General features: G+C 37.1%; 1 protein-coding gene across 1 annotated transcript in view; it reads left to right on the top strand.

Annotated features, from left to right (window-relative positions):
* Positions 1–24,446, top strand: part of LAMA1 (laminin subunit alpha 1) — a gene marked incomplete at both ends in the record, with an annotated part of 96,888 nt that overhangs the window by 5,413 nt on the left and 67,029 nt on the right. The window contains 4 exons of the mRNA XM_079533878.1: positions 13,321–13,491; positions 13,823–13,935; positions 20,709–20,951; positions 23,425–23,604. Of these exons, the coding sequence (XP_079390004.1) occupies positions 13,321–13,491; positions 13,823–13,935; positions 20,709–20,951; positions 23,425–23,604 (707 nt within the window). The remainder of the gene's footprint in view (positions 1–13,320; positions 13,492–13,822; positions 13,936–20,708; positions 20,952–23,424; positions 23,605–24,446) is intronic.

Genomic DNA, 24,446 nt, shown 5'->3' with positions numbered 1-24,446 from the left:
AGTATGTCGATCAGTTGTTGGTATTTACAGCACTCTCACACAAGGCTCTTCTGATGGAGTTTGCCTTCTTCTATGCCTTTAATTTTTTTCTAAAGGGGTTAGACACCTGCTGTCCTCGAGGCAACTCTTTCTGACCATACAGAGAATTAACGTGTTGAAGTTTTACAAGATGAGATTGGTTAGGTCAGCTTGTGGGAATCATAATTTCTTAGTTGGCATGAATCTCAGGAACACATCAATCAAACCTCCCATTATTTATATATATTTGAGTGATATCTCAGAGCCTGATCCCAGCACCCAGTGGCACTTTACGGTGGGTATAGCACTTAGCATTGAGTTGTAATGTGACTGATAATTTGGTGAAGCTATAAGTCAGGACAATAAAAGCTTAGATGTATCTGTGCTCATTTTTTTAGTAGCTGGAGTATCTCTGTGAAAATTGGGGTTGCTTTAACACGAGTTCATAGGGCAACTGAACGGGTGGTGCAAGGCAATGAGTCTTTTCTGCTGCTGGGCCAGATCTTGGCTTTCTGTGAGCAGCTCAACCTCGTGGGTTGTGGAAAGGACTGACTATTGTGGGGTAATGGCCACAGCTGATTTATCCTGTTTTTCTGTGCTTTCCCTACCAGTCATCTTCATGAAGATGCTGCAGTTGCTTTGTGTAGGCAAAGTAAATTTGAGCTTTCAGCAAAACTGATAAACTTGTTAGCTTTTGATGCTTTTTTTAAAACTATCAATTAATGCAGCAATGAATCCATCAGAGTTATTCCCTGCTCAGTTCCTTTTATGAAATCTCAGGTTTGAAAGTTCTTCTGCAAGCATAAGGTAATTCCTTTCCCTGAGCTCATTTATTGTGCAGTGAGATTGAGTCCCGCTCTGCATTCCCGCATCAGAATAAAGGTTAAAAAGCTGTTTAAGAACAGATTTTTCCTAAAGTGGGAACTTAATTTTCCCCTCTGCTCTTCTCGCATTTCTATTGTTCTGTTTTTCTCCAAAATGACCTTGAAGACCTCTATGTCCTATGCCTCCTTTATGGTATTTGTTTGTATAAGCTTTTATTTACTTGAATGGCTGCAAAGGTGTTGTAGAACCCATACAAGTTATTTGAAAGAACTTCTCTCGCCTTGATTTAATTGTTAGACGTTGTAGATCTGATTAAGTATTGCTAAACCATGTTGCTTCTGTGCTGCTCCTCCACTGCTTCCTCCCCAGGCAATCATTGCACAGGGTGCAGGAGAGTGCAATCAGTCCTTGCTGGTCTCTCTGTTATACTGGATCCAACCAGGAGTATCTAGACAAAAAGCACTTCAGTGAATTGATGAACTTCCAGCTCCAGAATAATGCTTATGCCTGGAAAGCCAATCAATCAAATTACACCATCCTTGTTTGAAAGTTGCTTTACTGAAGGGAGAAAATCTGTTCCTGAAGTCACTTCACTACTAATAAGATGGCTAAAAAGCCCACTAGGTTTTTATTTATTTATTTATTTATTTTTGTCCAATGTTCCCTTACAAGCTTTTCTCATTCAAATGCATGAATGACTAATGCCTGCTTTGTTATCCTCTGTGCCTCACCATTCATATATTTTACTTGGCTTTCTAGTGTTCCCCTTTGTTCATATCTTGCATTTTGTAAGAAGGGAGGCAAAAAAGGGTTGTAACTGCCTGCTAATGCCTCTGATGATTAGGTTGTTTCTACTTTATTGGCTGAGAGTGGCTAGATAGCAGAAATTTGCAGTGAAGGCACTTTGATTTGTCAGGGTCTGTGGAAACCCTGGTTTAACTTGGTGTTGTGAAATACATGCTGTTGAAATTTCTAGGATTCCATCCATCTGCTTCAGCCTGTTGAGTTGCTGAAGTGCATGCTAAGTGACTTCTACCAGAAAATGCCCTTTAAAATATGCCAGAGTTCAACTTTTTGATGGGAATAGGAGGGATCAATTTAACTCCACTGACTTCGGGAGAATTAGCTGTGAATTTGCATTTATCTGCAGACAATTGTTCATTTATTCCTTCAGTAGTTGCTACCTAATGTAATAGTTCAGTAAGACACAAATATGCTCTTTTTAAATTGCACAAGTTGCTCAATTTGCATTTATGGGATAACATATCTTATTTACAGTATAAAAAGAATCTTTACAAGTGGAAAGCAAATCTACCATGCACCTAGAACTCCATGACTTGTGAATAAACTCGGGCATTTTCTAAGGCTTATTTTTGGATATTAATCACTAATTTTGCTAAAAGCTGATAGAATGTCAGAGAGTATATAGATTTTTTTTTTGTTGTTCATGCGGAACTGAGCTGTTACTAAAATGAGCATATAAAAGGAAAAATAAAATTTAGGGCTGACAAGTATCAAGTCCTATGACAATTTATCTTCCTTTAAGCAGGTTTACAGCGTGTCTGCCAATATCCACCAGAAGTTTATCACTGCTAAAGTTATGCGGAAAATACAAACAGCAGATTGAAATGGATGAACACTCTACTTAGAAGTGATCACGTTAGGGACTGCTTAATTTTTCTTGTATTTCATGATAATGATGGGGACACATCTAATGGAATAAATGTCTGCAACTTCAAGCTAAATTACATGACAACTACTTTTCTATAGTGTGTCAATAGTGTTATAGAATCATTAAGGTTGGAAAGACCACTAAGATCATCCATTTTAACCATCAGCCCACCACTCCCATGCTCACTGACCGTATTGCTCAGTGCCATGTCTCCACTTTTTTTTGAAGACCTCCAGCAATAGTGAATCTCCCTGGGCAGCCTGTTCCAATGCCTCACCACTCTTTCTGAGAAGATTTTTCCTAATATCCAATTTGAACCTCCCCTGGTGCAACTTGATTCCATTACCTCTCATCCTATTGCTGTTACCTGCCAGAGGAGACTCACCACCTCACCACAATCTCCTTTCAGGCAGTTGTAGAGATCTGTTGAAAGACCTTATTAGGTCACCTCTGAGTCTCCTCCAGACTGAATGCTCCCATTTCTTCATCTGCTTTCCTAAAGACTTGTGTTCCAGACTCCTCACCAGTTTTGCTGCCCTTCTCTAGACAAGCTCCAGGGTCTCAATGTCTTTCTTATAGTGAGGGACCAAAGCTGAACACAGAATTCAAGATGCAGCCTCACCAGTGCCAAATAGAGGGGGATGATCACCTTCCTTGCTCCTGCTGACAGCAGTATTTCTTATACAAGCCAGAATGCCGTTGGCCTTTTTAGCCACCTGGGCTCACTGCTGGCTCACGGTCAGCTGGATGTCAGCTAACTTTCCCCCAGATCCTTTTCCTCTGTTCAGTTTCCAGCCGTTCTGCCCCAAGCAGTAGGTGCAAACAATGACTGATGGGGGATAAGTGAATTTGGCATGTCTTAGCATAGATCACAAGTTGCCACAGTGATGCTCTAGTGATATGCGTTTACTCACTCAGGGATCTTTTTATTGCAGCTTCCTGTTGAAAGGGTCTGTTATTGTTGTGCTACCACATCCACAGTTAAGAGGTGGACGTAAAGAAATATAGGTTTTGTTCTGTCTGGCAGGCTGAAACTCCTGATGTAGTAATAGGAAAAGGGAATAGAAAGGGGCTACTCAGTGCTGTAGTGGCAGGGAAAAGGTTGAGATGTTTGCCCCAAAGTAGAAAAATCCTTTTATTTACAATGTAGTAACAACCAATGCTACATGCCCTGTCTTTAAAACTTGAACAGCTTTTAAATTTCCTCTGTTCTTGAGAACAATGAGAAACAGGTACTTCTCACTGCACCTCTGCCTAAATAATTGCTTCATTTCTCACAGTAAATCAACAAAAATGTTTGGGGTGTTTCAGAATGGAATGCAAAATGTGCGAGAGTCTCACAGTAGGGCTGCTGAATTGTAAATTCAAGGGTTCAATTCTCAAGGCTGGTCTTCAGGCTGCTGGGATTTACTTTTTTTTTTTTTAAAAAAAAAAAAAAAAAAAAAGGTCTTGTTTCAGCCCAAACAGTGTTGACAGTGCACCAATGCTTACTTGCTGCTGAAGGATGAGAGCACAACTGGTCTGGGCCAGGCTGCTGGATGGGAAGATCTACCACCATGATGGTGCAAGACAGAGTCAGGACAGGTGCCTGAATTAGGCTGGGGGTGGAGAATGTTTCTGCAATGCCATGGGACAACCCGCAGAAGGGTATAAAAGTTGTGGGCAGCTGGATGGGTACTGGTTGCTGCTTGGGGGTTGTTGTGCATCAGTTGGGTGAGTGATGAATAATGGTATTGTGACAATATATATTGTTGTTATTGTCGTTTTTGTTTCCATTTTCATCTTCTGTCTTAGTAAATAGTTTTTATCTCAACCCATGAGTTCTATTTTGTGTCTCGTTCTCTTCTTCATCCCACCTAAGGGGCAGTGAGCAAATGGCTGTGTGGTGCTGAGCTGCTGCTGGGTTCCACCACAGCAGTCCTTTGTGCTGAGGCATCCGTCATTCTTGTTTTCAAGCCAAAGGCAAAATACTTCCAGGACACTTGATTAAAATTCCATGTGGATGGCTGGGTTATTGAGCATTAATGGTAATACATAAAGAATACTATTTTTTGTAGTTATATTGTTTTTTTTGTAATTTTGTGTCCTTGAATTTATGCTTTCAAGAACTTACCTTGTGTGACACAGATGCCTTTGATTTTCACAAAGATATTTGCTTTAAAATAGAGAGGGTTTGGAAGTGTAAGAATTTAAAACATTGAAAATGTGCCGTAGCTGACTTTTTAATTTTTGAACTATGGAGACACAAGAGGTGTCCCATGCATTTGTTAACCTCTGCGTAAAGACTAGAAAATTAAAATAAACAAATGAAGGTAATTCACAGTTTTACTTTGTTTTTCGGAGTAAAATGCCTAGGCAAAAATTTTAGTAGATTACATTTTTTCTTTTTTCAAAAAACAGAATACCACCTCTTTAGTATATTAAGCAGTTATGACTGGGGGAAGAAAATAAAGAAACAAACAAAAAAAATTACAATGGATATTTCCCAGTTAATCATTTAAATTGGAGAGGACCATTCCATCATCTCTGCTGACAAGAGTTTCAAGTCTTGCATGTCTTAGGTACTGCACCAGTTGCAAATCATCCCCTCATCCCCATTCCACCAAGCTGAGGGAAAGGCCTCCCTTCCACCTAGGATGATTTGACGATAGAGGGCTATATGGCTTTGCACCTGCTTGAAAGAAAATATTTTACTTCTGGGAAAAGCACATGGCTTTGTATAACTGGGAAGCTGATAGTGCTGAGGTGCCAAAAACTCTTAAACTTGAAATAGCTTTTCAAGTAATTGAAAATGTCCACTTACTTTTAATGAAAGTTTAACTTCATCTAATACAGTTGTTCACTGTAATATTAAGAGCATATATTTTAGGAAAGCAAAAAAAAGCCTTATGTACATACATTTAATTTTTATATATGATGGATGTTGACAAGCTGCAATTAACTAAGTGAAAAATATGTTTCACGGTCACCCTGTAGTGCTACTGCTTGCTGATAAGGCTTGGTTTGTGATCACAAGAAGATGCCAGCAGACTTGAGGGATCTCTCTTAATGTCATATGGGAAAATCATAGGGTGGCGTAGGTTGAAAAGGACCTTAAAGATCACCTAGTTCCAATTCCTCTGCTAAGAAAGCCCAACTCCCTCAACCTTAAAATTAGGACATGTACTAAATGTTGAATATCAGATGTTGAATAACAGATTCCTCTGATCACACTGCCAGTGCTACTGTCGTATTCATCTAAGCTAATGTCTCCAAGGCTGTACATCAGCAAAACTGGCAAGACACTGATGTAACTAACAGTATTTATCTCAAGTTAAGGTGAAAATTTTCCCAAGATTAAAGTGACTTTGGGAAAATACTTACTGTGATATGTATGGGAATTGCTGAATCACGGCCTGAACCTCTGATTGATCACTTGAGGTGAGCAATGAGTCAGCCACAGGAGCACAGGTGAAGGCAATTCACCTGTGCTGCAGGAAGGGGTGGAGCCTGGCTCCACCTCTCCAAGACCCATTTAAGAGCTGACTGCCAGTGGGGAAGGGTCTGTTTTGGAGATCCGCTCCACTGAAGTTTTGTAAGTAAGCCTAGGATACAGGTAAGCTTTCTATCTATTCTCTTTTTTATTGTTATAATCTGCTTTGCCAAACTCTCTTGTTTGTTTTGTAATTATAACATCTTAATATTCATTGATTATACATGATACTTTAAAAAAAAACACAACAAAACAACAAAAAAAACCCTGAAAATGATATGCTCCTAAACCAGTGAATACAATTTAGACTCCTCGACATGTGGAACAAGATTTTGGTGAGCAAGAACTAATTTCATGCTCTAGCAGGTTTGTTGTTCCTTGGCAGCCTGCCTATTTGTCAACTCTTGGCTCTTTCACTTTCATGTAAATACTGTGGCAACTTCTGGGCAGATTCTTGATAGGCTAACATGATGCAAAAATTTCTATACTTAAAAGACATAGCTGGACAGAAAGAATATTCAGTGTTATACTGGTTTCCAATACCAATTGTTAATTAGCCCACCGTCTAGCCCAGGGCAGACTGCAGGAGTTAAATTCCTTTGCTTCTAGTGCAATAAGTCTCTTGTTAATAATGCTGGATGCACATAAGCCACAGCAGAAAATGTTTGGCAGAGAAGCTCTTTCCTGTCTGGACAGAGGAAAGGACAGAACTTGGTCTTTGACACTTTGTTCTCTGAAAATTTCAATTCAATTAAAATGTTTCTGGTTACATTTATCTCTTCTAGTGCTTGTTTAGTTGAATTGTGATTTGGAAAAGGTTTATAGAATCAGAGGTACAAAATAATCATCAGAATCTTCCTTAAGTCAAAAGTTTATGGGCATTCAGCAAAAAGTCATGAAGTGAGCAGTTTTACAGATAATCTGATCTCAATGTGTGGGCCTCAGTGGAATATACTTTTCTTTCATGACTGATTAGGCAGCAGTACAACAGAAAAGGATCTTTATTTACCTTAGCATTGCAAACTCAACTGTAAGCTTGGCAAAGAAAACAAATCTTATTCTGGGATGCGTTAACAAAACTGTCCAGAATCTAAGAAATTTTTCTACTCCTGTTGGTGCTGATGTGGTGTGAGGAGTAACTGTTGGAGAGATGCAAACTGCCAAGAATTCAGAATGAGAGGTTCAGAAAATTGACTGTGGAAAGACTATAGTATTGTTTCTTTAGTTTGGAAAAGAGAAAAGTGCGTATGGTAACAGCCTCTCGGTAATCAAAAGCTGTAATCAAGATGGTGACAGGTCATGAATGGAGCAGTGATTAATAAAAGTTGGTAACTTTTCAAGTGATAAAGCACTCATGGAAGAATATCTCTAACTGGGAGCTCTTGAGAATGTACTAGGCAAATCTACTATATTTTTCTATTCAAAATGGATTGGGTTAAATAAAGTAAATTGTCTGGATATTTGGGGGAAAAAAAAAAAAGTCTTATAAAGAGTGGTGAGGCATTGGAACAGGCTGCCCAGGGTGGTGGTGGAGTTACCATCCCTGGAGGTGTTCAAGAACCATGGAAATGTGGCACTGAGGGATGTGGTTAGTGGGCATGAAGGGGATGGGCTGACAGTTGGACTAGATGATTTTAGAGGTCTTTTCCAAGCTAAAGATTCTGTGATTTTTACAAAATTTAGTCTCCCCGACTCGTTTTGCTGTAATTGATGCATTAGTGAGCTTTGCTCAAGAATATGAAGAAACAGAGAGCAAATTCTAGAAGACAGTAGTCTTTCATGGTACTGAGGATTTATTCTTAATGTGAAAGAGTCTAATAATAATGCAAATTCATATTTGTAGATGTGCTGGTAATAATGATGTACACCTTAATTGGATTGTGTAAACTTGGTATTGTACTTGCTGAATTTTTTCTCTGTATAACTATAAAAAAAAAAAAGAATAATTTTTCTTAGCTGTTAGCTCTGTGAAGTCTGTTGTGTAAGTTCATATGGATTGTTGCTGCAGCTAATGCATATTTTTAACACAGCACTTCCAGAACAGGGATTAAAAGGTAAATTGGGTATTACACCACACAGACTTCTTGCTGACTATGGGAATAGATTTGGTGTCTTAATTCCAGTGGTTAATTTATGTCCATTTATTTTAGGGAAATCATTGCACATTTTCATTGTGATTATAGAATAGGGTTCAGATGTAGATATATAAAAATAAGCTAGGGGTATTTGCTGATGAAGTAAAGTGAGGGTAAATCTATTGAGCACATGAAGAATCTGAACCCAAGCATGATAGTTCCAGGGTGTTTATTTAGTAAACTTACCTAGTCCAGAGTTTGAATAAGGCAGAAGAACTAAAACAAGACCGTGCTACTGAAAACTGGCAGAGAATGTTACAAAGAATGTGACTTCAACTTCTGTGGTATAATACTATCATAGATTTTATATGCTCTAATATTCAGTGACGTTTTATCCCTGGTACTTTGTGTTTTCCTGGAGTGCAGCAAGCTATTGTGAACAACTATTACTGTGTCCTCTGCAAATATTTTCAGTAAATGATGAATCTATTGCTAGTGAACAAACTTCAACATTGTCTGCTTGTCATGAATTGAGGATTGCCTTACATTTTTTAAAATATTAACTTGCAAATGAGACTAGTGTCCTTCCTGCTTCTAAGATGTGACACAATAAAAAGCTTAATGTTACTGCACGTTATCAGCTCTTTATGTTTTTAAAGTCACATTTACTTTATTCACTTGTGTTACTGCTTTATTACCCTAAGCATACACACAAAAAAGGGCAAAAATCAAGCTGTTGCTTTGCTGAATGTCTCAGCAAAACTGGTCACTGAAGCCTGGTTGGAATTCTTTGGTGCAGACACTGCTGAACAATGCAGAAAATATTGTAACCTTCTGGATTCTGTTCTTGGCTTTCTTCAGATAACCTTTTACATTTATTTCTTATCAGTTTGGTATTCTGATTTCTTAGAAAAAAAAAAAAAAATTAACCTCCCTAATTTATTCAGTTTTCTGGGGTTATCAGACTAGTTAATCTGATATCAGATAGATATCAGATTAGTTATTCAGAATTCAATAGGAAGCTGTTTTATATGCGGCCTTCCTGTGAGAAACTTCACCAACCCTTGCTATGTTTATCAAGGTATGAAAAGTAACATTATGTTTATTATGCTTAATGAATGCTGGCATAGTGAAGCCTTTGTAAAGCAGAACCCCCATTTGTATCTTTGTTTGTACAACTGTGTTTGTAAAAGAAATGAATTTAATGAAATCAGTTATGACTGTGCTAGGGAGGTTGTTATTCTGTGAATCTCTCAGTTTCTCAATGTGCCATCTGTAAAAATGGAAGAGATGCAGTTTCACCTTGTGAAACTATTGTGAAAATCCATTCAAGGCAAATATATTCAAAAACACAGACAACCCATGGATTTTGGCAAAAGGCACAAAGCCACTCACTCTCTTTACTCCTTTAACAGAACTGTGATTTCCTGAGCTAAAAAATCATTAGTTGAGTACTGGAGTTGAGGTTTCATTCGTATCTAGCTGTGCAGCAGACTGACAGTGGGTGTAAACTCCACTGGGATTTGCTAGAAACTCAGAACTCTGTAAACATGCCCCAAATCCTTGAAATTCCTTTCAGAGAGAAACTCAGGGCTGCTCAGTAGCCTACACCTGGAATGAGATCAATATGGTGAAGAAAACTTATAAAACTATGCGAAATAAGAGTGCATGGGTGATGGCACTCATCTGTGCAACAAGATACTTCTGTAGACATAGATTTCAAGTAGAATAATTCCCGAAGAAATGCAGGCCATATGACCAGCCATAACCTTCAGAACGGAGAGATGGATAGGTGCCCTGCTTGCATATCTCTTTTACTTATGCAGTGATGTATTTTACACCCACCCCAACAAGCTGCATGTTCCAATCCTTCATTCTGAAGGATTAGAACTGACCGGCATGTAGAACCACATAAATGTTGACTACTTACACCTACCTTAAAGTTCTTTGCCTGTCTGTCTTTTCCCTGGCACACTGCATGCTTGAGTTTCTTCAAACATTCTATATTTTCTTGGGGCTTCCAGTTTCTTGCAAGGTGAGGGATAGTAATTTCCGAACAGAGAACAGTTTGATGGTAAAAAGCTGATAAAGCAAGTGCCTATTTGCAAAATTCGCTACAAAGTATTTTAACAGTTGAAATATATTCAATGAGACTAGATTAGTGACATGAGAAGCTGTATCTGAATGCTACAGATTGCTGCCATCCAGATGGATGTTTCTCAAGGCCTTTTCAAAGCCTCTTAGCTAAGACTGTTTAATGTGATAACGGAATTTGATAGCTCACAAGAGAAACGGTGACAATTTTTTACCTAGCACTTCCCATCCTTTCTAGTGGGAATAAGTATGATAAAATCCAATTCAGTCAATCATTTGTGCCATACTTCAGATTGCAAACTGTAGAAGTTACATCAGTGTCTTTAGGAGTGCAAACAGGATTTGCCGAAAGTTTGATTTAATGATTTATGGTATCTTCTATCAGAGTTTATTTGTAAGTGGCTTATTTAAGCGATGGCTTATGTCGTGGTTTGTCTTTATCATGTCTACTGCTCTTTAAGAGAGGTGAAAACGTATTTTAAAATATGATTACTCTTTTTTCTTTCTCTCTCTTTTTTTTCTTTTTTTCTTTTTTCTTTTTTTTGTGGCAGAGGAGCAGAGGAGTCTTGATGTCACCGTTATCAGTAATTTTCTAAAACTTAAGAGCATGCTAGATGCCTCAAGAAGAGCAATGTACTGTAAAGATGCAAGTCGTTTCTTTTAGATTTTCCTCTCTTTTTCATTTAGTTTATTGCAGACACTTGCCTTTTCTTTATATATTTATATATTTATTTCTTTTTCTTTTCTTTTCTTTATAAATCAGCTTGTAGGCTACTCTCAGTTTCTACTGAAGTAAATGGAAAACCTCTGAAAACTGCTGTTAAATTTGATTGCATTAACAGTGAGTCAGAGGTTAATGTAATCAGCCAGCATCTGAAAAGATATGGCTTATTCTAGCATGAAGCTAATAACTTTTTTTTTTTTTTGTTTCAATCCTGGGACAAAACCTCAGTGCAGTTCATTTGGATTGGAATGTCCTTCTTATCTCTGTGAGACCCACAAAACCCGACATGAGATCCTAATGGCATCATACCAGTGTTCATTTCATTATCAATCAGTAAATTTGATAAATGTCAGTGAGATCCTTGTTGACAAGCAGACAAAAGGGCTCAGTCCAGTGTGAATGCTACAGTGTGTGAACCTGATCTGACTTTGGGATTATGGAATGGAACTTACCCAGGACAGTACTTGCCACCAGCACTATTTCTCCAGAGCTTTGCTATTCCTTTGGCACAAATCTGTTGACTAAAGATTATTGTAGGCAAATTATGTCACCGTAACAAATAACCCTGGAAACAAGCAGTAGTGCTACTGTGTAATGTGAGTGAAGGTAATGAATGACTTGCAAAGTTAATTGGTAGTTCTTGAAGGCTGGCTGATAGATGCCTATGTGAACAATAACAAATACTGAATAGAGAAGATGTTAAATAGTTAGGGATTAAAGTAAAAGGGCATACCCTCTTCCAAAAGTGAGCTTTCTTATCTAGCAACAAAATGGAGGGCTGCATTTCTGTTTACTGGCAGCTGTAAGTCTGGAGCAAGACTATACCAACACTGATTACAGGAGGTGATTGTGCAGAATGCATGTTAATGGAAGAAGAGCCTCACCAGTAGTATATCCTCTGTGTCTTCATCTGGATTAGATTTAGGTATAATGAGAAAAAGGTGTATGCCCCAGTCTAGATTTAAATGAAGTAAGGATTAAAAGTAAATAAATAAAAGCTCTATCTCCCTCCTGCTAAGTTTTGAACACAATGCAATTGAAAACACACTATTACTCATTCTTATAGTGAAGTAGGTTAGAGTTTAACCATGCTTTTTAAAGCTGAAGTCAGCGTTTGAATAGCACTGAAAGTTTTCTCCAGGCTTTCCAGGGTAATGCAATTACTGGGCAAACAAAGACACTTAAAATCAAGGTAATATTAAATTCTGCCTTGTTGACATAGACAGCTTAGAAAAAAAAAAATCAGTATTAATATTGCAATCTTGCAATATACATTAAAGGTTAATGAAGGAAAATAATTTATGTAGTTGTACACACTCAAAAAAAAATATTAAAAATGTGCCTTATTATGCCTGATATTTTTTACTCTGTATAACAGAAGAAAGATAACAAAAAACGTTCAGAAATGTGCTTTTGAGCCATCACTATTACAGCAGTAGCAGTTCTTGCAGCACCCTAAATAGGGTGTACCAAGGTGCTAGCTTTGATTTCAGCCCATCGTGTTCTGTCTCAACACATGGGTCTGTTTTTTCCCAAATTGGTTCTCGTTTTCTGAATTATTTCTCAGCAGAAATGGATTATCCGTGTTTTACTGATGGATGCAAACCTAACCATGCAGAAATAACTGCTTTTTAGCTCGTGAGAGGAGGCTGAAAAATGATACAAAGTTGCTGAGAAGCTGTGCTTGCTTAACTTCTTTCTTATACCTGAAGTATTACTTAAATTATATGCATGGCCTTCAAGTAAAACTTCACTCCTTCCAGAAAATATGAAGTGCTCCAAAGCCAGTAACAGCAATCTTTCATTACTCCTGTGCAAAAGAGCAGCACCTCTTGAAAGTAAGGCAGAGTATGTAAAGATTAATAAGCAGCAAGTGAGATTTTCCTTAGAGTTTACGCAGGTTTCAGAAAAACCTGGAGCAAAGGTCTAAAATGCAGCCCTTAAAATGTAAGAGTGGAGAGCATATTGCTGAGGATAGTGATGTTTCTGCCTCAAGGAGTTTCCACGCAGGCAGAAGGCCAGTTTACTGCCTGGCTTTAATCATTTCGTAATGTGGCAAGAAGGTTTAGTATCTGGAAGAGAGCTCTTTCAGATACTTCTCAGGAGCTCTGGGGGATCCCTGTGGCTACCGGGCTGTCTGAGTCCACTGGGGCTTGGTACCCAAGGCCTATCCCACCCCGTGAGCCAGGAGCAGGGCAGCTGTGGGGAATGGGGAGCCCCCCTGGCAGCGCCTCGGCACCATGATGATTGATGTGCTGGTGTCAGATTGCTATGATAATCTCTTCACAAAATAGTCTGTTTCCATTGTATTTTTCTGCAATCTGTGCCTCTAGGCTAGATGCTAATTTTGATACCCTGCATATCCAGAGATCTGCCTTGTAACCATTTCTGCATTTTGCTTGCCTTAACACTGAAATTGATAATTGTCACTTGTTTCAAGGTCTGTTTCCTGCCATTTTGAACCTGGCCAGCAATGCTCACATCTCCACCAATGCCACCTGTGGGGAGAAGGGACCAGAGATGTTCTGCAAATTGGTTGAGCACGTCCCAGGACGGCCACTGCGCAATGCTCAGTGTCGAGTTTGTGACCGCCACAGTGCCAATCCCAAAGGCAAGTTTCATGATTTTATTTTATTTTTTTGTTTCATTGGTTGTTCTATTTGTCTCTTCTCTGTGAGTACAAAGCACATTGAGGTCAAATATGCTTTGGTCTTAGTCCCTCTATCTACTACATGAGTGAAGCTGTCTTTAAGCAAAGGACTGACAGAAATCACAAATACCTTAAATAACTGTTAAGTGCTTTATGGCAGAAAAACATTACAGTCTGTGTGAAATAAATGTGCTGGGTCAGAGAAAATAGTTTTGGGTGATTTTTCCAGATATATTTACTTTTCTTCTTCTTCTTCTTCTTCTTGTTCTTTTCTTTCTTTTCTTTAAAACAGAACAGCACCCAATCTCCAGTGCAATTGATGGTACCAATAACTGGTGGCAAAGTCCCAGCATTCAGAATGGGAGGCAATACCACTGGGTCACCATCACCTTGGATCTAAGACAGGTGAGTAATGTTTACCCAAGGGTCACTTATTGAATGTAGGATATAAATCTCTGCAATTAATTCTACCTCTCTAGTGTTTAGATAGTAGGATGTTTAATATTTAGTCATTTAATAGCACATAGCTAAAGCTGGATAGTTAAACCTTAAACAAACTAATTTAAAAACAGGTGTGTTTTTCAGTTGTTTTTAAAGAACATCTTAGAGATTTTATTCATATCAGCCTGTAGTGGAAATGTCTGTGACTTATATACTAGAAGACACAGCCTATTATAATTCGTGGCAGAGAAACAGTTGCACATGTGTGAATTTACACCAGTATTCCCTTTGTCTTGATAACTTTCCTCTGTCTCAGCTAGCTTTCCCCTAGTAGTCCTCTTTTTTTTTTTTTTTCTCCTCTGCTTTTGATACCATGAAATTTGCTTGAGGTAATGGATTATAAAAGACTTTTTTCAAGAAGTAAGCAGCGTTTGACGCTTAATGACAAAACTGGAAGTATTTGCTCTTCTAGCTGGTAAAATTCCCATACAAAAGGCTGCTAGACGGAATAGATGATTTGCTAGTTTGTCTGTTAGGCATGGAACAATCAAGTCTCCTTCACTGCTCCTAGAAAAGACAAAGTCATTTTTGAAGAAAATGCATTTTTCTAGATTTTTTCTTTTTTTTTTTTATTTCATGTTTCTCTGAACAGACTTGAGTTATCTGAAAATCACAGTTAAGAAATCCATGAATTTTTGCAGTTTAACAGGAATTCCAGGATAAATTGAGATCAATATGTCCAAACTCTTGAAAAAACTATGCTAATAAAAAATGCATGCTTGAGGTATACAGTGATAACATTCTTTTGCAAGATCATTAGGTCCTGATGGTAATTTTTAAGTTTAAAAAAGAAGGTTTAACTTTGATGATTAAAATGAAGTATGTTACGAAATGAAGCATAGGTTGATCAATTGTTTAGTTTCCTCTTTAATGAGAAAGCAGAAAGATTAGGAAAATAATTGCAGGATCTTTTGTCAGTGACAGAAGGTTTGGATAGGACTTCTTCGTTTGAATAGTTGACTTTGTTGTTAGGTTTTTAAATGGACAAACATGAACGGAGAATGAAGAAAAGGGTGGTGACTTAATTTTTTTTCCTTCCAAGAATGTTTTTACTTTGGAAAGAGACCAGCTGAGCTGCTCTCTAAATCTTAGCCCTGTTGATGTTTCTCCAAACACGTATTTTTCCTCTCCTGACCCACACTCAATTTCACTAATTTGATTTGAAATGTTTCCCCCAAGGGGCCTTTCTTCTATGTTTTCCTTTGAGAGCTTGGGAGAGAGAAGGCATGTAGGGCTATGCAACTCGAATGTAAATTGCTACTCTTCAAGAAAGGATTTAGTTAATAAAGACTGCTTGAAGTCAGTAAGTTATTGGAGCTGACTTGGTGTGCTTACTTTAAACAAGTCAGCACTAGTGAGAAGTAATAAAAGTATATGAAGGATCTTAGTGATTTTAATAACTGCTTACTTAACACATTCACAAGAAAACTGATAAAAAAATTACCTGAATGTGTAAAATGCTGACCCAGTCGGCCCCTATTCTGACCCAGTCGGCCCCTATTCTGACCCAGTCGGCCCCTATTCTGACCCAGTCGGCCCCTATTCTGACCCAGTCGGCCCCTATTCTGACCCAGTCGGCCCCTATTCCCCTTTTTTTTCCACTTGATTGTGAAGGGAGTTTGAATATTCCTTTGTCTTATGTTTTGTCATGTATTTGAATGAAAACATCTGGACTGAAGAGTGGCTTGTTGGAATGTTATTAATGAAAATAGCTGGCTAAGAATATCAAATTGATGGTGCAAGATTAAATAAAAAAGTAGTTTTGATCCTTCTCCATCGGTTTTTCTGTGTTCTTATAACTACTAAGCTTTTTGTAATGCTGGCAGTGTCCGTGTCACAGTTTTGTAGCTCTCATGGGTCATAAAATCTAAGCATGCCTTTCGCTTTTTCTGGAAACTGATGTATGGTAGTTTTTCCTACTTTTTTTTTTTTTTTTTTTCTTTTCCTTTAGATGTATGGCAAAAATCCAGAGCAAGGGAAAGATTAGTTTAGGAATGAGGCGTAGTATTGATGTACGTGATACTGAGATTTGATTTATGATCTCATGCTTTTTATGCTGGCAATTCTACAGTATCAAAATCCACAGCAGTAAGACAGAAACAGTGTTTTTGCCTGACTTTTCCTGTTGGCAGCTTCTTTGTGATATGGTGATGAACTAATTATAAAGCTGACTATTATAAATGTCAGTAGTGTCCCTGTGCCAGCTGTAAAATATTTGTCCATCACAGCATTAAGAATATTTTCTTTACTATTATTCTGTATCAGACTTTGAAAGGTATTTAAGAGTGCTTATTGCTAGACATATCAGGAAGACAAAAGTGTATACTAAGTTCTTAAACTGTGGAACAAGACCCCAAGTATCAAGCTGTGAAGACATCTCCACTTCTTGAGTAAGTTCTAGCTCATGAATATTTCATGAATACATGATTACTACTCAGACTGATATAAGAGCAATTTGCGGTTTCTGATACTAAAAAAGTGTAAGTAAATAATATTATAGTGTGATTCCTACAGAGCTTTGATCTTGAAATCTCTTGGCACGTAGTGTAAGGACAAATCATTTGCTGATGTAAAAAGACACATATAGTTCTCTTGACTTCAGTAGACCCAATACTAATTTGTTTTATGGGGCAAGTTTCTTTAAAGCACTTTTGTTGATGTAAAACTAATGTAGCAATATTCACTGTACTCATCTGTACTTTCTTACAATACAATTCTTGATTAAAATTATCTTTTATTGAAAAACAATGGTTGCACGTAATAGTTCAAAACCAAACAGAAAAGATTTAGTCTATACTTTTAGCGTTACAAACCTTTCAGAGCAAAATGTAGCAGACAATTGATAGGCCCCAGAATTTATTATTGTGGGCCTTTTTAGGGGATCTTAATCCCAGGCTGATACTCAGTATCCCTGCATGTAGTCTTATAGGCTTTTGGGGATTGGCACAGATGCATTTCAGATGTTTTTGATTCAGAAAGTAAAATAAAATCAGAGAAGATGAAGTTTTCTCTTCTAACAAGTTTTGTATGCAGAAAGGATTTTGTAATTAAAGTGCAGAGTAATATTAGGCGTAATAAGCATTTTCATGACAGTGCTTGTCATGACTTTATGGAAAACACATTTGGTTGTTTTTAAGATTTCCTTGCTAAGCTCATGCTGAAGGAGAAATTTAGCTGAATTTATAACGTTAGGAAGAATTATTCTGCCAAAATTGTTGCATTACTTCAGGCTTGTTTATTTGAGGTCAGTTGTATTATATGGTTTACATTACACCAACATGATTTTAGTAAGGTATACAATAGCTTACAGAAAATGATCCTGGAATTTTAAAATTAGATATTTCAGATATATTTCATATTTTTTTTCAGGATCTGGTAGAGTTTGGGTTTGAATTGGGATGTAGATTTGAACTAATTGGTTTGGTACTAGTAGGTACCCCTGTTCTTAACAGGTTTAAAAAAAAAATTATAGCGGGACTCATCTTTTAACTTCTCACTTTTGGAGATTGGGCCTCAAATACTTACAGTTATGAAAAGATAACATCTTCCCTTACTGTTCTTTCCACTAATGTAAATTGGAAAATATAACTGGGAGTCTTCATCTAAAAAGATTAATGGGAAAATTGTGCTTGTCAGAACCTATGTAGGTTTTAGAGCACTGATCATGCACTTGGAAAAAGGAACATTTGGCTACCATCTGCTGTGTGGCCACTGCTGGCAGAGTGTTTAGAGAAAGAGAATGTAAAATTGCTTGATGAATGGAGGAAGGGTTCATTTCCGAATCTGTTTCAAGAACCAAGTTCTTGATATTGCAGGATTTGACTTAAAGGAAACAAGGTCATTAGGAAGGCTAAGTAAAGCAGAAGTGGTGTGTTAAGTTGGTATTGCTGCTATGAGGAAAGGGCTCTTCAAATATAAGTTTATTTGGCTAATCTTTACAGTCAGGATTGAAATGCCTGCAAAATGATGCTTCTAATCTATGGCAACTTGGTATCTGCTACCTTGCTTTGGCTTGCCCTTTTTACCCTTGTAGCTCAATAAGAAAATGAGTTCTGGGAAAGCTATACAGTTAGATTAATTCATAGAAATCATCAGCTCTTGCCATGTGGCTTCAAGTTTATCATGTGGCCGGTTGATGGGCAGTGAATGAATGGACTGAGTGGCAGAAAACTGCCTTTGATGATGTTCAGATATGGAGAAGTCATAAAAGTAAAAATCTTTTAGGAAGTGCACTAAGAGCATTGGAAAGTCGTCTTTATGTGGAGTTCCTAGTTCAGATCTGTTTGCAGAAGCTATGGTATATGAGGTCTCTCAAGACCTAGCTGATATTTGTTAAAACATATTAATAAGCAAACACTGGAGATAACTGAATCCCTTCTTCCAGCTTCAATCCACTGTTTGGAAACATAATCTGTAAGAATATAACACCTACTGAGAGGTTGCATTCTGACTTATTGACTACATTATCCTTTCATTTATATATGTAGTATCCATTCATCTATGTAATTTCAGAGGGTGACAAATCATTCTGATGCTGTTGATATTCAGTATCCTGTGAATTTACTTAGGAAGTACTTTTAGATATTTGTGGTCTGTGTGTGGAAGAAACCTGAGAAAATATGGGGGGAAAACCAGACAGTGTTTTTTTTTTTTTTTTTTTTTTTTTAAAACACAGGCTGACTACACATACCTCATTGTCTGCAGAATAATTTCTTGTTTTATGAATGCTTTTTTTTGGTTCTTGTTTCAAATATCTTCATTTCAGCTCTTGGTGAACTGTAGACATGCAAGAGAAATCAATCTGTGGAAGTCTTGAGCATCAAACGTGGCTGCTGGTTTTCTGAAAAACAAAACAAAACAAAAACCACCAAACCATTGACTTTAAATGATGCAACAATAAAATGAATTGTCCAAGGAGTTACTCAAAAATACTTTTATATTTAACTGTGTGTTTCCCTTACTCTCCCTCACCAAGAAATTCAATATTTAAAACAAATGCAACTTACATACTCCTGTGTGAAAGTATTTCTGCAGCAGTGCCTGCGGTTAGTTTGTGGCGAAAGATAATTCATTATTACTGTTTGAAACTGGATTTAAAACTAGCTACATCAGCTGTAGAATATAATGGGTCTCGAAAAATCTCCATGTAATCAGAAGTAGAGCATTTCTTGTTCAGCCAACTGTGTAATAAGTAGGGGTGTAGTTTAGTTTATGATAGCAAGTAGAGAGGAAAAATAAATAAATAAAAGGAAAACCAGACCAGCTGAACATAACATTTAAAGTTATGTCTGATTTTAATCAAATCTGAATTTGATTTAAAAAAAAAAATAAAAAATTAAACCTTATTAGTCAAAATTTGAAGACATGTATCAACATTTCTTTTCCTTCTCAAGTCTGCAACTCTCTTAAGCAAAGCTTTGGTCATCTAAAGAATGTTTTGTTTCAGAAGTAGTCTCATGAATTGCACATACAATGTAATTATTACTTTTCACTGTGTGTTTATTTCCCTATTTGACAAAATCAAAACCTAATCAAACAAATTCCTATATTTAAAAATGTCTGAAATGAATGGTTGTGGCCAAAGCAGAACTCAGCATGGTATTCACACTGCACACGCAGATGGGTGTTGTTATATCAGCCAACTTGGCAATCTACTCCAGTAACACTACAGACCTCTGAGATAGTTAAGCAACACAGTATTTTTCTTTTTTCTGAATGTGGTTTGATAACACACTCATGAAACATTAATTTCAAATGAGAAGTCTTATCAATCTGCAACAAAGGCCTTTTGTGAGGTAACTTAGTACCCATTAGTTACCAGGGAGAAAGATGGTAGTTTTGGGGTGTGCCCTTCAGTCTTAGTGGCTCATGCTAGTCAAGGGCCTGTGCAGGTTATTTAGCTGCCATGAGAAGATCACTCACAAATTATTAAAAAAAAAATAAAAAAAGCTGTCAGTTACACATTACACATATAGCTGAGAGATGCCATACTTAAAAGCTACTTAAATAGCATTATCAGCCTTATATTCATTGCATTTACCTGATTTGTCTGCGTCCTTTTTCAGCAGTGTTGGTAAATATAACAAGTGTTATTAAATAGCTTCAACACAGAATGGAAATGGAATGCACAGATTTTTACTAGAGGATGTAAAAAGCTTATCAGAAATGCTCTTACTGAGAGGATTAAACTCCCAGCTAAAATGTGAAACAAAGAGTTATTTGGTCTACAGCTGTTTAAATGTTTAAAAAAATAAAAGGACCCACTTTGAAGTCTTCAGTAGTTCAGAAAAGCTAAATAGAAGGAATGTTATTTCCAAGTAATCCTAAAATAAATGGTGTATGTATGTGTGTATATATGTAAATATATATCAGCTTGCATGTTAACACAGTACAAACTGAACACACTTGGTATTTTTTTGTCACACAAATAAATGTTTTGTTGTAATGTTAAAAGTTTTGATACATATTTCCATTAGTATCATAAAATATTAATCTAGCATTTGATAAAAAATTTGTGCAAAAGTTTTTATCTAGAGCCACTCTAGCAAATTCTACCTTTTTTTCCTGGCAAATTATATACTGCATTTCAAATTTTAGTTAACTTGAGTACCAAATTGGTCTATTGGTCTTTTGGAGATGAATGAAGTGTTAAAATTTTTCTCTCGCATTTTTTTAAGGTCTTTCAAGTTGCATATGTCATCATCAAATCTGCTAATGCTCCACGACCTGGAAACTGGATTTTGGAACGCTCCATAGATGGCACAGAGTTCAAACCATGGCAGTACTATGCAATTAGCGACACAGAGTGTTTAACTCGTTATAATATTACACCAAGAGTTGGGCCGCCAACTTACAAGAGAGATGATGAAGTGATCTGCACCTCTTACTATTCCAGACTAGTTCCTCTGGAACATGGAGAGGTATATTTGTTTTTGCACCCGTGGTTTTTGAGTATGAACTCAGACTTGAAAACATTTGCATCCCAGTTAGAGTTCAACTCCCTCAGCACTACCAGATGATATGTTATTCTTTAATTTTACTATCTTTACATCATATACCAGTATAGCAAGCTTTTAAAAGTTAGGGTAACTTGTCATTCATTCCACGTATTCCTATTATTCAATCCTTTATTCTCTCCCTCTCTATAAACTGTGTAGTAGTAGTTCCTTTATTCTAGAGACAACTACAACAGAAATTCTATGTTCTGCTAGGTTTTTCATTTAATAACAAAAATTCCTGTGTTAGGAACACCTGGTTGTGAGATAAGGCTGTAAGAACTGTTGAAGTGCTAGGCACAGCTGGAGCTCCTAAACTGGCCTTGGCATTGTTTCAGGGACCTTGTATAATTAGAAGAATTATGAGTCGTGCAGCCTCACTGTTGATTGTTCTCTTTTAGCAAACTCTGGTAACTGTACCTGTGTCATTTATTTCATAGAGGCAGCCACATGAAGAAATGATACATTGAAACCAGAGATGTACAAAGAATTGGGTGGCACGTGTACAGTCAACAGCACTATCTGGAACATTTCTAAATGTGATAACATAAAAACATAACAGAAGCATTAAAAAAGAAAATCCGAATTGAATTGCTGTCACAAAGAACAGACTGCTCCTTTGTAGCTGAAACTGCAGGCAGACATGAGTATTCCTTGCACAGAGAATCTCAAAACCTATATTAGGCACACCTATATTCCTGGCACTCTTTTAAGAATATGTATTATTAGTGCTTTACAATTGGTTCTGGTCAGAATAATAACCATAAATATGGGGCTCTCAAAAGTCCTGCAAATCAGCTGATCTCTACAACCATCCGCCTTTTTTTTAGCACTTGTTAGCAAGCTGCTGTTCTATGCTTTGCTTGTAATGCTCATCTGAAAGAACAAATAGGGTAAAAGGACCACATGTCTAAATGTGTATGTAACCAAACGACATTTTAGCTAACTCAGACATTTTGCCAGGTTTAAAGAGGTATAACAGCACTGTTGTATATTCTATCAACCTGAACCATACTGCTTGAAAATCAGTTTCCAGTAATTTATGTTATGAAGTCAGAGTTTGTGTTAAATTCCAAGGCTAAAACTGCAATTGCTGGGAAATGGTCTTCAATTAAGGAGCATAAATAACGCAAACATGTATAAACCAAATATATTGGTATACTTACTATACCAATAATAATCATGTGTAAGCAGTATATTAGCCAAATATAGCAGTGAACACGGAGAATTATTCTTTTTCTTTGTTAACACGTTAGTATCTACTCCTACTGTTTCTTCCTTTTCCTGGTAGGAAAGATTCCTGTATAAATTACAGTGCATTTTTACAAAATTTCTACTGCTCTACCCAATGGGTAGGTTTAGAATTGAGATGTGTATAAAATTTCACTTTTCATCACTTGAAAGCACTATTCATGAACAGAGAGAATGCATATTCCCAGAGAATTGGAGCTAGAGGCAGGAGAAACTAAAATGAAACGCCAGGTATTGTGGGAAATATTTGACAGTAGTGGACAAAATTCAAACTGTAAATTCAAGAGTAATATGTGAGACAAAATTGCTCTGCATAAGTGATATGCTTTGCAGTTTAAAGTGTAGCAGATGAATTCAGAGCATGACTCTTGTGATGGATGGTAGATGTACTCTTTGACATCTGTTTGTGGCATGTTGGTCTCATTTTGTTCTTTCTCCCTCAAAATGTAGCACAAACTGTGTGGTCCTGAGTTGCTTTGGAAAGGAGCAGGGAGCTGTTGCTAAAATAAATTGCACATCTTGAGACCAAAAGCCATCTTACTGGAGCCAGCATGGGATTGTGTAGATGGAGAGATGGAGACCAGATGGGTGGTTTTGCGGTGGCAGCCTTCAGCTTTCAGTTGTCATCCAACTTGTGGCTTCCCACTGTACTCTCTTATCACTGAGAGTTCCTTGCTGACTAGGCAGCTCTATCCCAATAGGATATAGGATTAATGTCTCCATACTGAGCATGTGCTCAGTTATAGTTTGCAATATTTACAAATTGTGCAGGAAAGATCTGCAATGGCAAAATTTCTCTTTTGGCTGGAGTTACATGTTCCATGTCAGTAAGGGAGATGAAGAAAAACAGAGGAAGTAATGATTAGCCTATGGTATGATTCTTCTCCTTATGCTATTTCCACAAAAGTCCAGGAACATGAGACTTTACAATGAGACAAGAGTGGTGGTTTCAGAACCTTGTAAATCAGGAAGCAAGAATTCTACCTGCCGGTTGAGAGTGGGGAATATAATTTTAATTAATTTAACATCTCACTATCCTGAGTTTCTGAAAAACAAACTTAAGTGTTACATGTTTATTTCTCACACTAAGATGTTGTTGTAAATGGATCGCAGTTACATTTATGATTAATTCAGAGCCTCTTCCTAGATTCACACATCTCTGATCAACGGCAGGCCTAGTGCTGATGATCCTTCACAAAAGCTTTTGGAATTTACTTCTGCGCGATACATTCGCCTACGACTGCAGCGTATTAGAACCCTTAATGCTGACCTCATGACTCTCAGCCATCACGATCCAAAAGAACTCGATCCCATTGTTACCAGAAGGGTAAGCTGATTGTTCAGAAACACTGGTCAGTATGACAGGGTGGGACAGCCTTTTCTGGTCTCTGAGAAACTACTTCAACTTTGCCATCCATTGAATTGTTCTGAAAGGTTGTTAACAGATTTTTGCTTTCCTTCCGATGTTATTAACATGATATTTTGCCAGAGACAACTCTTATCTATTTTTAAAAGATTTTTAATTTTGTTTACTTTTTGATTTATTTGCTCAAATGATTTAATCTCTAATACCCTATGAAAGAACAAAGTGTAGTTTGACTGATGCAAGTGTCATTTGAGGTTGCTCTTTATGCAACTGCAGTATGATTTCTAGTGTATTAAGGATTTCAGTGGTCTGATTCATAAAGAGAATTGTTTGAAAATCTTGCCATGATGAATTTTCTTCACTTTTTTTTTTTTTTTTTTTTTTTTTTTTTAAGGCATTTTAATCAATTGTTTTTAAGGCCAGAAATAATAATAATTTACACAAATACACATTTGATTTTGAAAGTGGGGAAGCTGAGACAGCAAAACACTTTGACTGCCTCAGCATCTTACAGAAACATGATTTTGGAGCCCCTAGTAACAGTGCTTGCCATAATTAAATTTTCTGCAATATTTCTGCTTTATATTTAACTGTTTTGACATCTTCTTAATTTACCTAAAATTGGTGAGCTAAGTGGTCAGTGGCTTCAAGTTCTTCTATGAAGTTAGAATTTCTGAGGACAGAAAAATACAAGAAATGTTCATTTCTCCACTCTTTTTTGAGTATTTCTTTAAGAATATCCACAAGTAGCTAAGCTAGAGTAGAATCTAGAGTCCTCCCCACTTTCACTGCAACCTACCTCT

The sequence above is a fragment of the Tetrao urogallus genome (genome assembly GCF_951394365.1).
Source record: "Tetrao urogallus genome assembly, chromosome: 3".
NCBI classification, from domain to species: Eukaryota; Metazoa; Chordata; class Aves; order Galliformes; family Phasianidae; genus Tetrao; species Tetrao urogallus.
This window is presented reverse-complemented; position numbering and strand designations above follow the sequence as displayed.